At 60.6% G+C, this 14672-nt stretch overlaps 1 protein-coding gene across 1 annotated transcript; it reads left to right on the forward strand.

Annotated features, from left to right (window-relative positions):
* The first annotated feature begins 407 nt into the window (after nucleotides 1–407).
* Nucleotides 408–14502, forward strand: RHOBTB2 (Rho related BTB domain containing 2). Its single transcript, XM_064731315.1, has 10 exons — nucleotides 408–672; nucleotides 6528–6729; nucleotides 6896–6999; nucleotides 7085–7270; nucleotides 7959–8983; nucleotides 10782–10900; nucleotides 10983–11133; nucleotides 11219–11307; nucleotides 13336–13441; nucleotides 13530–14502. The coding sequence occupies exons 1-10, from the start codon at nucleotides 641–643 to the stop codon at nucleotides 13766–13768; spliced, it is 2253 nt and encodes a 750-aa protein (XP_064587385.1). The 5' UTR covers nucleotides 408–640; the 3' UTR covers nucleotides 13769–14502.
* The last annotated feature ends 170 nt before the right edge of the window (nucleotides 14503–14672 follow it).

Here is a 14672-nt window from a genome sequence, read left to right on the forward strand (position 1 = left end):
TAGAAATTCTGTGATTCTGTGAAATTGGAGAGATGGGAGCGGGAAGCCAAAGGCCTTTTAATCACAGCCCTGGTGGGGATCACAGTGCTGAGGGAGGGGGATGGCACTGGCAGCTGTGCCACGCTGTGCCATTCCATGCCATGCCAAGCCGTGCCACAGCTGGGGAACAGTCAGCTGAGACTCGTCGTCCTCCTCCCTGGCAGGAGAGGGGCTGTGTCGGTCCTTTCGCCGGCCGTGCCCTCCTCGGTGCCTCGGTAACCTTTTCTCCCGGGAAGGAGCGAGGCCCGTGGAGCTCGGCAGCAGCCGGAGCGTTCCGCCCGCGGGTGACAATCGCGCTTTTGTTTTGCCTGGCTGCCAGAGGGGCAGGCGGGAATTTGGCTGCCCAGAAAGCTGCCGGGAACCCTTTCTGCCACAATTAAGCACCTGCTACAAGAGAGCAAATAAGCCAAATCATGCGGCTGGCAAACAAGCTTTACGTGTTCCTTCCCCGTGACCCACTCCAAGGAGCAGAAAGCTCCAGGCTCTGCGGCTCGGCTGCCGCAGCTCCCGGGGAAGCGATTCCATAGGAATTCCGGGAGCTGCCTCCAAACCCAAAAAGGGCTTTCCCCTCCCCACATTAGCGGCTCCATCTCCTTCTGCTATGGAGAGACAGATCCCCGTGCTGCGAGTTCGGTGAGGCTGGGGCCGGGCTGGGGGGGCCGTGCCGGGCCGGGCAGTGCCGAGCCGGGCCAGCGCTGCGGCGCCGCATCAGTGCCGGGGCCTGATCCGAGATCAGCGATCAGGGCAGGCAGGGGGCCGAGCCTAGCGCGGGGATGGGCAGGGAGAGAAAGGCTGAAAGGCCCGGGGATGGGCAGGGAGTGAAAGGCTGAAAGGCCCGGGGATGGGCAGAGAGTGAAAGGCTGAAAGGCTCGGGGATGGGGAGAGAGAGAAAGGCTGAAAGGCCCGGGGATGGGGAGAGAGAGAAAGGCTGAGAGGCCCGGGGATGGGGAGAGAAAGGCTGAAAGGTTTGGGGATGGGGAGAGAGAGAAAGGCTGAAAGGCCCGGGGATGGGCAGGGAGAGAAAGGCTGAAAGGCCCGGGGATGGGGAGAGAAAGGCGGCTGAAAGGTTCGGGGATGGGGAGAGAGAGAAAGGCTGAAAGGCTCGGGGATGGGGAGAGAAAGAAAGGCTGAAAGGTTCGGGGATGGGGAGAGAGAGAAAGGCTGAAAGGTTCGGGGATGGGGAGAGAAAGAAAGGCTGAAAGGTTCGGGGATGGGGAGAGAAAGAAAGGCTGAAAGGTTCGGGGATGGGGAGAGAGAGGCGGCTGAAAGGCTCAGGGATGGGCAGGGAGAAGCGGCTGAAATGCAGGGAGAGAAAGGCGGCTGAACGGCTCGGGGATGGGGAGAGAAAGGCGGCTGGAAAGCTCGGGGAGAAAGACGGCTGAAAGGCCCGGGGATGAGGAGGGAGAGGCGGCTGAAATGCAGGAGAGAAAGGCGGCTGGAAAGCTCGGGGAGAAAGACGGCTGAAAGGCCCGGGGATGGGGAGGGAGAGGCGGCTGAAAGGCCCGGGGATGGGCAGGGAGAGGCTGAAAGGCTCGGCAGGGATGGGCAGGCAGAAAGAGGCGGCTGAAGGGCCCGGCGGGGATGGAAGCGACGATCACATGATGCGGATATGCGGGGTCAGAGCCGTGCCCGCGCCTTCCCGGCGGCCGCGCTGCAAAGATGACTCGGAGGTTTTTGGTGCCCCGAGGGTTCAGATTTCGGGGAGATGCCCTGGGGGCGAGGAGGGGACTGCAATAAGGAAAAAGGCAGGGGTGCAGCGTGTGGCCTGTGCTCGGAGGGCACACAGGGATGGAGCAGCTTTGTTTACCCCCCTTTCTGCGAGAAGCCCTGCGAGGGTTTGGGGGTGCTCCGGGGGGCCTGCGGGGCTTGTGAGGGGTCTCCTCCATCAGCAGCACCACACATGGCCCAGCTGGGAGCTGGCACCTCCCGAAATTTGGGGAGAGGGAAACGTCTCGGAGGGATGCAGGAGAGGGTGCACCTCTACTCCAGATCAGGATTGGGGGGCACTGGGGGGGGATTGGATGCAGAAGAAGGATGGAGGTGAGATTTAGGGGGGTGAGGGTGTCACCGCCACTATGGATGTCACAGAGGAGGGAGGAGCAGGGGCAGGGTGGGGGTCTCATGCAGAGGGGGGATAGGGATCCATGGAGTGCGGGATTGGGGGCCAGGATGGGAGGGTTTTAGGGGCAGGATGGGGGTCCCAAGGCAGAACTGGGGGCACAACAGAGCCCCCTGAGAGGGAGGTTTAGGGGCAGGATGGGGTCGCATGGAAGGCAGGATTGGGGGGCACAGAGGAGTCCCCTGCAAGGGAGAATTAAGGACACGATGGGACACGGGGGGGTCCGAAGGCAGAATTGACGGAGGCCCCTGCAAGGGAGGGTGAGAGGACATCACGGGGTCTCAAGGCGGATTTGGGGGGACATGACAAAGCAGGGGCAGGACTTAGGGGGAGCATGGGGATCCCAGGGCAGGATGGGGGCCACAGCGCAGCCTCCTGCCAGCGACAAGCCGAGGGTCCCCGTGGGGGCAGGATGGGCCCGTACCCCCCCCGGGACCCCCCCCGTGTCTGTGTGAGCCAATGCGCGGCCGCGGGGGGGGCTCGGGGCGGGGCCCGGCCGGGGCCGCTTGTTTTTTGTGAATGAAAGGCGGGGCGGCCGCGACTGCAGCGCGCAGGGCGGTGCGCGCAGGGCCGCGATCCGCGCACGGCTCCGCGCAGGGCTCCGCGCAGCGCAGCGGGCCGCGGATGCGGAGCTCGGGGCGGCCGAGGCGCCGCCATGGGCCCCCGCGGGCCCGGCCCTGAGCCGCGCAGCCGTGCCCAGCCGAGCCGCGCCAGCCGCGCCGTGGCCATGTCCGGAGGGGCGAGCCCGGCCCCGGCCCCTGGGAGCCGCCGCTTCGTCTGTGTTGGTGTGAGTACCGGGGAACCCCCCCCCCCCGCTTCTGCTCCGCGCCCCGCTCCGCTCCGCGCATCCCGCCCGGCCCGGCCCGGCCCGGCTCCGGACTGGGCACAGCGAGGGCCCGGCCCCTCCGCCGCGCCCCGCACCCCGGTCCGGGTGGCTCGGGTGCCCCTCGCCGTGTCCCGCAGCCCTCCCGGTGCTCTCCAGCCCCCTCGCCGTGTCCCGCAGCCCTCTCGGTGCTTCCGGTCCGCCTCGCAATGCCCTGCACCCCAAGCTCCTTGCGGTGCCCCGCAGCCCCCATCCAGGTGCTCCGAGCACCCCCAAGCTCCCCGCGAAGCCCCGCACCCCCGATCGGGCGCTGCGAGCTCTCCCGAGCCTCCTTGCGGTGCCCCACACCCCGGCCTAGGTCCTCCCCAGTCTCCTTGCCGTGTCCCGCACCCCCGATGCGGGTGCTGCCAGCACCCCCAACCTCCTCGTGATGCCTGGCCTGGGTCCTCCCCGACCTCCTCTCCATGCCCTGCACCCTCTCCCGGTGCTTCCTGTCCCCTTTGCATTGCCCCACAGCCCCGGTTCGGGTGCTCGGAACACCTCTGAGACCCCTTGCGATGCCCGCACCCGTTCCAGATCCTCCCGACCCCTTTGCGATGCCCGCACCCGCTCTCGGTGTTCCCCGACCCCTCTGCAATGCCCGCACCCTCTCCGGACCCTCCCGAGCCCCCTCCCGATGCCCGGACCCTCCCGAGCCCCCTCCCGATGCCCGCACCCTCTCCGGACCCTCCCGACCCCTCCCGATGCCCGCACCCTCTCCCGGTGTTCCCTGACCCCTCTGCGATGCCCCGCAGATGCTCCGAGCACCCCCTCGCCCCCTCTCATTTCCCCGCACCCCCAATCCGGCTGCTCCCCGCTCCCTCCCCGAACTCCCGCACCCTCTCCCGGTGCCCCCCGTGCCCTTTGCGGTGCCCCCGGTGCCCGCCGCATCCCCCGGGCCCGGCCGTGCTGCAGCCCCGCTCGGGGCCCCGTTCCTCCCGCACCGCCTCCCGCCGCGGCCTCCACAGCCCCGGCTGCTTCCGCTGCTTCCTCCCGCACCCCGCGGCTGCCCCGAGCCCCCCGTTATTTTGGGGCATCGCCGCCGTTTCGGGGCGGTTTGGCCCCGGTTTGGGGGTTCTCCTCCCCTGGCGGGGTGCGGGATGGAGGATTTGGAGCCTGGGGGTTGCTAAGCGACGGCTCCCGGGGTGATGGTGCAGTTGCCTTGGCAACCGCGGGCTGGGAGCCTGGAAGGAGCAATTTTGGGGTTCTCCTTGGGGGGGGTGTGGGTGTCAATTGGGTGCCCGTGGTTTGGGTGGGGGGTTTGGGCTGGAGCAGCCCTGCTCCTCTGGGAAGAGCTTTTCCTTTGGGGGCAACTCCAATCTCGGGTTATTTTTACTCTGCGGTGGATTTTGGAGCTGTTCTCAGGAGAAAAGTGATGGTGGGGAAGGTGAGGAGGGGGCTTCAGAAGGCTCAGCCCCTCCTGGGGTGGTGTTGTGGGTGAGGGGCTGTGACCCCCTCACTGTGGGGCCAGCAGAGCTCCCCAATGACGTTCTGCTTTATTGAGAATTCTCTTTTTATCCCTGCTGCTGTCCCCCTCTTCCCCTCCTGACGGCAGGCACTGATCCCACAAGGATTTAGCCCTTAATTCCCATGAGGCACCAGACTTCCCGAGCTGGCTGGGCCGGGGGTGGGCTGAGCTCCCCACGAGGGACAAACATCCCAAGTGCCAGCTGCGCTTGTCATTCCTGTGCCTTCCCCCTCCATCCCAGCCAGCCCGGCTGACTCGGGAGCGCGGCTGGGCCTAAAAATAACCTGAGCAAAGCTCCTCAAGCACTCACACCCCCCCAGCCCGAGATCTCCGCTCCCACAGAGCCCAGCTGATCCCTGCGAGGAGCAGGGCACAGGGGGTGCCAGCTGAGAGGGATGGAGCTGCATTTTGAGGGGCTGATGGGGACGGAGCCCACCTGCCCTGCTGTGCTGGTTTGCAATGCCCTTCGGGATGAACTCCCTGCATCCCAAAGGATGGAGGGGGCACGGAATGCGGCGACAACCACTCAGAGAAGTTGTGCCCGGTGTGGCAGCGCTGGCACCCGAGGTGCCCTGGATTTGTGCCACCTGCCTTCGCCTCCAGCTGCCCCAGGTGTGCCCGGGGAGGCTGCGCAGCGAGGGAGGCGCTCGCTGCTCACATTGGGAAGTCCTTGCCAGGCTGCCGGTTCGGGGAGCTGTGGTCCCACGTGCGGGGCTCGGTTGCCATCGTTACCGGGTATTTTCGCTCACTGCGCTGGTGGTTTATTATAGCAGCTCGGGAGGCCGCTGCCAGGAGGGAGCAAGAGATCCCTGGCCTTGGGAAGTGCAGAGAAATTGGGATGTTGAGGTTTTTGTCCTTGTTATCCCAAGGGGAAGGAGATCTGTGCCCCTGGGAAGTTCAGAGAAATTGGGATATGGGAGTTTTTGTCCTTGTTATCCCAAGGGGAAGGAGATCTGTGCCCCTGGGAAGTTCAGAGAAATTGGGATACGGGAGTTTTTGTCCTCCTTGATATCCCAAAGGGAAGGAGATCTGTGGCTTTAGGAAGTTGAGAGATATTTGGATGTGGGTTTTTTTGTCCTTCTTGTTATTCCAAGGGGAAACAGATCTGTGGCCCTGGGAAGTTCAGAGAAATTGGGATGTGGGGCTTTATTTTGTCCTTCTTGATATCCCAAAGGAGAAGAGATCCCTGGCCTTGGGAAGGAAGTGCAGAGAAATTGGGATCTGGGGGTTTTTTGTCCTTCTCGTTATCCCAAGGGGGAAGAGATCCCTGGCCTTGGGAAGTTGAGAGAAATTGGGCTGTGGGGGTTTTTTGTCCTTTTTGCTATCCCTCAGTGCTATTCCCCCCTGGAAACCACATCACCCCTCAGGTTCCTGCTGTGATGAGTTAATTCTGGCTGATTTAGGCTCTGATTTGAGCAGGGAATGGGTGGCACACCTGGGCACACCTGGGTGCTGCTCATCAGCTTTGCAGCACCCACAGCACTGATGTCTCTCTTAGGAGAGTTCCTGGGAGCTCTCCCAATCCCTGTGGCTTCTGAGCCTCTGGGAAACCTAAAAACCTAAGGAGTTTCTTCTTGCTGCTCTTAGCTGGGAGCAAATATCCCCTTGGGAATGGGGTGGGAAAAGGAGGCCAGGTCAGTGTCCCCTGTCAGACAGCAGAGCCAGGCTGTGCCCGTGTGTGCACTCAGTCAGGCAGCTCTGGAAGCTTCTCTTGCAAATGCTGGAGATGGAGAAAAGGAAGAGGAGGAAGGGAGAGGAAAAAAAAAGCCTCATCTCACATGAACAGGCATGAGCCGGGAGGGAGGAGGGCGCAATCCAACGCAGGCCATGTGTCTGACGTGGCACAGCAGCCACACTGCCACCAGAACATGAAATTTTAAAGGGGACTGGCGGGCACAGCGAGCTGGGGAGGGCTGGGCAGCTGCTGCAGAGCTTCCCCGAGCTGCCAGGGAGTGTCAGCATCCTCCTGCTTTGTGCTGCTCTAGAGACACCCCTGGCTGGTCCTGGCTGTGTTTGCCGAGCCCTCGTTCCCCCCGCAGGTCCCAATTAATGGATTCTGACATGGATTATGAGAGGCCAAACGTAGAAACCATCAAGTGCGTCGTGGTCGGGGACAACGCGGTGGGCAAGACCCGGCTCATCTGTGCCCGTGCCTGCAACGCCACCTTGACCCAGTACCAGCTCCTCGCCACCCACGTGCCCACGGTGTGGGCCATCGACCAGTACCGCGTCTGCCAGGAGGTGAGGGCTGCCCTGGAGCCTGGGGGGGCTCACAGACACCCATGGGCACCCCGAGGAGGTGGGGTTGTGGCTGACTGCCCGCCATGGTTTCTGTTTGTCTGCCCGCCCTGCTGTTGTTGCTGTGAGGCTCAGGGATTGAGGAGCTGGATGGTTTCTGTTCCCCCAGGTGCTGGAGCGCTCCCGGGATGTGGTAGATGATGTCAGCGTGTCCTTGCGCCTCTGGGACACCTTTGGTGACCACCACAAGGACAGGCGCTTTGCCTACGGCAGGTGGGGACGGGCACAGCCTGGCACAGCTCCAGGCAGGGAGGGAGTCCCCAAACAGGACCCTGACCCCTGCCTTGTCCCCTCACAGGTCCGACGTCGTGGTTTTGTGCTTCTCCATCGCCAACCCCAACTCCCTGCACCATGTGAAGACCATGTGGTACCCGGAGATCAAACACTTCTGCCCCCGCGCCCCCGTCATCCTGGTGGGCTGCCAGCTCGACCTGCGCTACGCCGACCTGGAGGCCGTCAACCGGGCACGGCGACCCCTGGCCAGGTGGGACCCCGTGCCCTGGAGACCTCCCTGCCTGCCCTCCTTATCTCAGGAGCTCTCTTCTGTCAGGGGGTAGGACGGTTGGGATGGACAGAGATGAGAGATCTCTGCAGCCAGGGCTTGGAACTTGTGGTTTATTGCAGAGGACTTGTGGTTTATTGCAGTCAGGCACAGCTCAGAGCAGGCCCGAGAGAAGAGAGGGGTAGAGAGGATGAGAGGCTAAGAGAGTAAGGGAGTAAAAAGGGTAAGAGAGTGAGGTTCCCATTCCAATGCAGTAAATCTTCTTCTGTGTTGAATATTCTAATTCTCACTAACCAATCTAGTACAAGATACAAATCCTACAGCATTTATATACAGCCTATAAGAATCATTACATTACCACACTGTGTTACATTTTAAATCCTAAAATCTCCTCTTTGTGCCCCTTCTGCCAAGCTGTAGGGTCTGCTCTGACCCTTGGGCCTGTCTGCAAGCAGAGGGTGTTGTTCCATCAAAAGGGGATCACCTTCAGCCAGCCACACCATTGTTTTCCAGTTGTTCAGTAACTGAGGGATCTCAAAGCTTGCTTTCATTTCCATCTCGCTTATAGTTTCCATATTCTCACAATCTTTTGCCAGACAATCATATTTATAAGGCTTTCCTGTTCCATCTTCCCCAACACTCCTCATTAATTATCTCCTATCTATTTCAGGCCAATCAAACCTAACGAGATCCTTCCCCCGGAGAAGGGCAGGGAGGTGGCCAAGGAGCTGGGGATCCCTTATTACGAGACGAGCGTGGTGGCCCAGTTCGGCGTCAAGGACGTCTTTGACAATGCCATCCGTGCCGCCCTCATCTCCCGCCGCCACCTGCAGTTCTGGAAGTCCCACCTGCGCAACGTGCAGCGGCCCCTGCTCCAAGCCCCCTTCCTGCCCCCCAAGCCCCCTCCTCCCATCATCATCGTCCCGGACCCCCCTTCCAACAACGAGGAGCGTCCGGCCCACCTCCTGGAGGACCCCCTGTGCGCGGACGTCATCCTGGTGCTGCAAGAGAAGATCAAAATCTACGCACACAAGATCTACCTCTCCACCTCCTCCTCCAAGTTCTACGACCTGTTCCTCATGGACCTGAGCGAGGAGGACCAGCAGAGCGGCGCGGGGCACGGCTTCGGGGCGGCCGTCACGGCGGCGGCCGAGCGGGTGCTGCACCAGGAGGAGAGGCACCACGGGCGGGATTTCCTCCTCAGGGCCGCCAGCTTCGACATCTGCGAGAGCGCCGAGGAGGCCGGACCCGGCCAGCGCAAACCGTGCCTTAGAGCCTCCACCAGTGACGGCATCCTGCGCGGCGACCGCTACGAGAACGGCGAGCGCGGGCTGCGGCGCGGCCGGAACCTCTCCTCGTGGAGCAGGGCCTTCACCAGCATCCAGGAGGAGATGGCCGAGGACCCGCTGACCTACAAGTCCAAGCTGATGGTGGTGGTGAAGATGGACGCGTCCATCCAGCCGGGGCCTTTCCGGGCCGTGCTGAAGTACCTGTACACGGGCGAGCTGGACGAGAACGAGCGGGACCTGATGCACATCGCCCACATCGCCGAGCTGCTCGAGGTGTTCGACCTGCGCATGATGGTGGCCAACATCCTCAACAACGAGGCGTTCATGAACCAGGAGATCACCAAAGCCTTCCACGTCCGGAGGACCAACCGCGTGAAGGAATGCCTGGCCAAGGGGACTTTCTCGGGTACGGCCCCGGGAGCAGCAGCCTGGGCCTTTTTGGGGGCTCACAGGGCGGGTGGGGGCTCGGAGCTCGTGGCTTTGCTCTGTGTGTGAGGGGGTGGCTGTGCCTCCCCCAGGGTTTTTGGTCTGGAGCTCGTGGCTTTGCTCCGTGTGTGAGGCAGTGGCTGTGCCTCCCCCAGGGTTTTTGGTCCGGAGCTCGTGGCTTTGCTCCGTGTGTGAGGCAGTGGCTGTGCCTTCCCCAGGGTTTTTGGTCCGGAGCTCGTGGCTTTGCTCTGTGTGTGAGGGGGTGGCTGTGCCTTCCCCAGGGTTTTTGGTCCGGAGCTCGTGGCTTTGCTCCGTGTGTGAGGCGGTGGCTGTGCCTTCCCCAGGGTTTTTGGTCCGGAGCTCGTGGCTTTGCTCCGTGTGTGAGGGGGTGGCTGTGCCTCCCCCAGGGTTTTTGTCACACTTTGGGGATTTTTATCACCTTTTTTCTCCCCTGAGAAAGTGAGTGTGGAGCCCTTCCCCAGGGTTTCCTGCTCCCCTGTTGGTCCAGCAGCTCTGTTTATTTATGGAAGAGTTGCAGAAGCCGCTTCTTCCTCTCCCAGCCCAGATTTCACAGGGTCATCCTGATTTATGAGGAGCAAGTGCCCTTAGCAGGATTTCCCCAGCTTTGCAGTGAGCACCACGAGCCACCAGCACGAGGTGACATCCCAGGGGGACGTGAATGTCCCAACCTCCCTCTGGCTGGATTTGTTTCATGGAGATGGATCCTAATATGGTCAGGCTGTCCCTGTAGGGACAGATGTGTGGTGGCCCCCTGGGAAAAGCTGTGGAGAGCAAGATAAAAATGAGCAATATTTTAGGGAATGCTGGATAAAAATGAGCGAAATTTTAGGGAAAAATTTTTGGGGAATGCTGGATAAAAATGAGCGATATTTTAGGGAATGCTGGATAAAAATGAGTGATATTTTAGGGGAAAAATTTTTAGGGAATGCTGGATAAAAATGAGCGATATTTTAGGGAAAAATTTTTAGGGAACACTGGATAACAATGAGCAATATTTTAGGGAATGCTGTTTAAAAATGAGCGATATTTTAGGGAAAAATTTCTAAGGAATGCTGGATAAAAATGAGCAATATTTTAGGGAATGCTGGATAAAAATGAGTGATATTTTAGGGGAAAAATTCTTAGGGAATGCTGGATAAAAATGAGCGATATTTTAGGGAAAAATTTTTAGGGAATGCTGGATAAAAAGGAGCGATATTTTAGGGAAAAATTTCTAATGGAATGATGGGTAAAAATGAACGATATTTTAGGGAAAAATTTTTAGGGAATTCTGGATAACAATGAGCAATATTTTAGGGAATGCTGTTTAAAAATGAGCGATATTTTAGGGAAAAATTTTTAGGGAATGCTGGATAAAAATGAGCGATATTTTAGAGAAAAATTTCTAGGGAATGCTGGATAAAAATGAGCAATATTTTAGAGAATGCTGGATAAAAATGAGCAATATTTTAGGGAATGCTGGATAAAAATGAGCGATATTTTAGGGAAAAATTTCTAGGGAATGCTGGATAAAAATGAGCGATATTTTAGGGAATGCTGGATAAAAATGAGCGATATTTTAGGGAATGCTGGATAAAAATGAGTGATATTTTAAAGAATGCTGGATAAAAATGAGCGATATTTCAGGGAATGCTGGATACAAATGAGCGATATTTCAGGGATATGGCAGGCTCTGTCCCCTTCCCTCTGCTTCCCTCGTGTGAGGCGTTTGGTGGCTGAGCCCCAGGTGCCAGCAGCGCCCCTGTGCTTGTCCCCAGATGTCACCTTCGTGCTGGATGACGGTGCTATCAGTGCCCACAAGCCCCTGCTCATCTCCAGCTGCGACTGGATGGCCGCCATGTTCGGCGGCCCCTTCGTGGAGAGCTCCACCAACGAGGTGAGGAGAGCGCCCCGGGTGGGTGGCACGGCTGGGGAGGTGACAGCGTGTGCCAGGAGGTGACAATGCGTGTGTCTGGCAGGTGGCACTCCCTCACACCAGCAAGAGCTGCATGCGGGCGGTGCTGGAGTACCTGTACACGGGGCAGTTCAGCTCCAGCCCCGACCTGGACGACATGAAGCTCATCATCCTCGCCAACCGCCTCTGCCTGCCGCACCTGGTGGCTCTCACAGGTCAGTCTGGGTGGCTGCAGCGTGGCAGGGTGGCTGTCACCCTGTCCCAGCCACCCCCTGAGCCCGTGTGTCCCCCCCTGTGCAGAGCAGTACACGGTCACCGGGCTGATGGAGGCGGCGCAGATGATGGTGGACATCGATGGGGACGTGCTCGTGTTCCTGGAGCTGGCTCAGGTAGGGCAGGGGCCTGGGCTGCAGGGCTGGGGGTGCTCAGGGTGACACACAGAGGGGTCTGGAAAGGCTTGGGGTGACACAGAGGGGTCTGGAAGGGCTTGGGGTGACACACGGAGGGGTCTGGAAGGGCTTGGGGTGACACAGAGGGGTCTGGCAGGGCAGGAGGTGACACAGAGGGGTCTGGAAGGGCTTGGGGTGACACAGAGAAGGGTCTGACAGAGCAAGAGGTGCTCCAGGTGACACACAGAGGGGTCTGGAAGGACAGGGGGTGACACAGAGAGGGGTCTGTCAGTGCTGGGGTCTTCCAGGTGACACACAGAGGGGTGTGGAAGGGCTTGGGGTGACACACAGAGGGGTCTGGCAGGGCAGGAGGTGACACAGAGAGGGGTCTGGAAGGGCTGGGAGTGACACACAGAGGGGTCTGGCAGTGCTGGGTGTGTTCAAGGTGACACACAGAGGGGTCTGGAAGGGCAGGAGGTGACACACAGAGGGGTCTGGCAGGGCTGGGGGTGCTCCAGGTGACACACAGAGGGGTCTGGAAAGGCTTGGGGTGATACAGAGGAGTCTGGAAGGACAGGAGGTGACACACGGAGGGGTCTGGAAGGACAGGAGGTGACACACGGAGGGGTCTGGAAGGACAGGAGGTGACACAGAGAGGGGTCTGTCAGTGCTGGGGTCTTCCAGGTGACACACAGAGGGGTGTGGAAGGGCTTGGGGTGACACACAGAGGGGTCTGGCAGGGCAGGAGGTGACACAGAGAGGGGTCTGGAAGGGCTGGGAGTGACACACAGAGGGGTCTGGCAGTGCTGGGTGTGTTCAAGGTGACACACAGAGGGGTCTGGAAGGGCAGGAGGTGACACACAGAGGGGTCTGGCAGGGCTGGGGGTGCTCCAGGTGACACACAGAGGGGTCTGGAAAGGCTTGGGGTGACACAGAGGAGTCTGGAAGGACAGGAGGTGACACACAGAGGGGTCTGGAAGGGCAGGAGGTGACACAGAGGGGTCTGGAAGGACAGGAGGTGACACAGAGAGGGGTCTGTCAGTGCTGGGGTCTTCCAGGTGACACACAGAGGGGTGTGGAAGGGCTTGGGGTGACGCAGAGGGGTCTGGCAGGGCAGGAGGTGACACAGAGAGGGGTCTGGAAGGGCTGGGAGTGACACACAGAGGGGTCTGGCAGTGGTGGGTGTGCTCAAGGTGACACACAGAGGGGTCTGGAGGGACGGGGGGTGACACAGAGGAGTCTGGAAGGACAGGGGGTGACACAGAGAAGGGTCTGTCAGTGCTGAGGTCTTCCAGGTGACACACAGAGGGGTGTGGAAGGGCTTGGGGTGACACACAGAGTGGTCTGGCATGGCTGGGGATGCCCAACGTGACACAGAGAGGAGTCTGGAAGGGCAGGAGGTGACACAAAGAGGGGTCTGTCAGTGCTGGGGGTGCTCCAGGTGACACAGAGGGGTCTGGCAGGGTAAGAGGTGCTCCAGGTGACACAGAGGGGTCTGGCAGGGCTTGGGGTGACACATAGAGGGATCTGGTAGGGTAGGAGGTGACACACAGAGGGGTCTGGCAGGTCTGGAAGGGCAGGAGGTGACATAGAGAGGCATCTGGCAGGGCAAGTGGTGCTCCAGGTGACACACAGAGGTGTCTGGCAAGGCTGGGGGTGACACACAGAGGGGTCTGGCAGGGCTAGGGGTGCTCAAGGTGACACACAGAGGGGTCTGATAGGGCAGAAGGTGACACAGAGAGGGATCTGGCAGGGTAAGAGGTGCTCCAGGTGACACACACAGGGGTCTGGCAAGGCAGGAGGTGACACAGAGGGGTCTGGCAGGGCTGGAGATGACACACAGAGGGGTGTGGTAGGGCAGGAGGTGCTCCAGGTGACACAGAGAGAGGTCTGGAAGGGCTTGGGGTGACACAGAGGGGTCTGGCAGCCCCAGGAGCTGGCCAACCATGCCTGTCCATGGAGCAATGAGGTGAGGCCCTGGTGCTGGCCCTTCTGGTGGCCCTGAGCTGGTGTCCCATCCCTCCCCAGTTCCACTGCGCCTACCAGCTGGCCGACTGGTGCCTGCACCACATCTGCACCAACTACAACAACGTCTGCCGAAAGTTCCCCCGCGACATGAAGGCCATGTCGGGAGGTGAGTGCCGGCCGGGGGGAGGTGGCACAGGGGGAGGTGGCACAGGGGGAGGTGCCAGCAGCGCCCTCACGCCCCCGTGTGCCCGCAGAGAACCAGGAGTACTTCGAGAAGCACCGCTGGCCGCCGGTGTGGTACCTGAAGGAGGAGGATCACTACCAGCGGGCGAAGAAGGAGCGGGAGAAGGAAGACTACCTCCACCTCAAACGGCAGCCCAAGAGGCGCTGGCTCTTCTGGAACGCCTCCTCCTCCCCTTCTTCCTCTCCTTCATCGTCGGCAGCCACAGCCTCCTCTTCCTCCTCCTCCTCCTCCTCCTCGGCTGTGGTTTGAGAGCCCCGGAGGAGACGGGGAGCAGGAGGAGGAGGAGGAGGAGGAGGAAGGGTGGATGCCCTGCCCCAGCGCCTGAGGAGCAGCACCGGCCCCGCACGGAGGGGCGGCCGCTGGGCAGGAGGAAGGGCGGGATCCCTGCCCTGCTCTCCCCGCGGCAGGAGCGGCACAGCCCGAGCAGCAGCAGCAGCAGCAGCAGCAGGAACTGGCGTCTACAGCAGCACCGGGGCTGTGCTGTGGTTTCATCTCATGGGGAATTTCCGTTGGAAATCGGTTTTGTTTTTCGGAGCATCGTCAGCATGAGGAGGAAGAAGATGAAGATAAGAGAAGAAACACATCCAGCTTCCACTTTGATTTGGAACCAGAAGCTCTGGGATGTGGTTGGGGTGTCTGATGGCATCTCGCCACCTGGAGCCACCGTGGGGGTCCTGCCACCCCCCTGGACTCACAGCAGGGTCAGGCACAAGGCAGGGGACCCCGGTCCCCAAATGCCTCCAGGCACTGCAGGATTTCCCCTGCAAGTGGGGTCTGTCCTAATTCAGGGCATGGAGAGGACCAGAGTCCTCTCCTCCCTGTTCTTAACTCTCCAGTTTTGTTTAGACAGAAACTTAAAGCAAAAAAAAGCCCCAAACCCAAACCCACTCCCTCAATCTGCCACACCAGAAACCAACCCCGAGCCCTGGGCTGGGGATTTTAGCCTGGAAGGCTCCATTGTAATAAATGGTATTTTAAAAGCCCGGCGTGGTCCCTGTGTGTGTGGGAGGAGCAGCTGGACAGGCACACCCACCCTGTGCCAGGCCGGGGTGATGCCATCCCCGCCTTGCAGCGCTCCTGGGACGGGCAGGGACAGCCAGGCCTGGCAGGACCCACCCCTGGTGCAGCACCAGGTGCATTTCCATCGGACTGA

This window comes from Zonotrichia leucophrys, chromosome 22 (assembly GCF_028769735.1).
Source record: "Zonotrichia leucophrys gambelii isolate GWCS_2022_RI chromosome 22, RI_Zleu_2.0, whole genome shotgun sequence".
In the NCBI taxonomy this organism is placed as follows: domain Eukaryota; kingdom Metazoa; phylum Chordata; class Aves; order Passeriformes; family Passerellidae; genus Zonotrichia; species Zonotrichia leucophrys.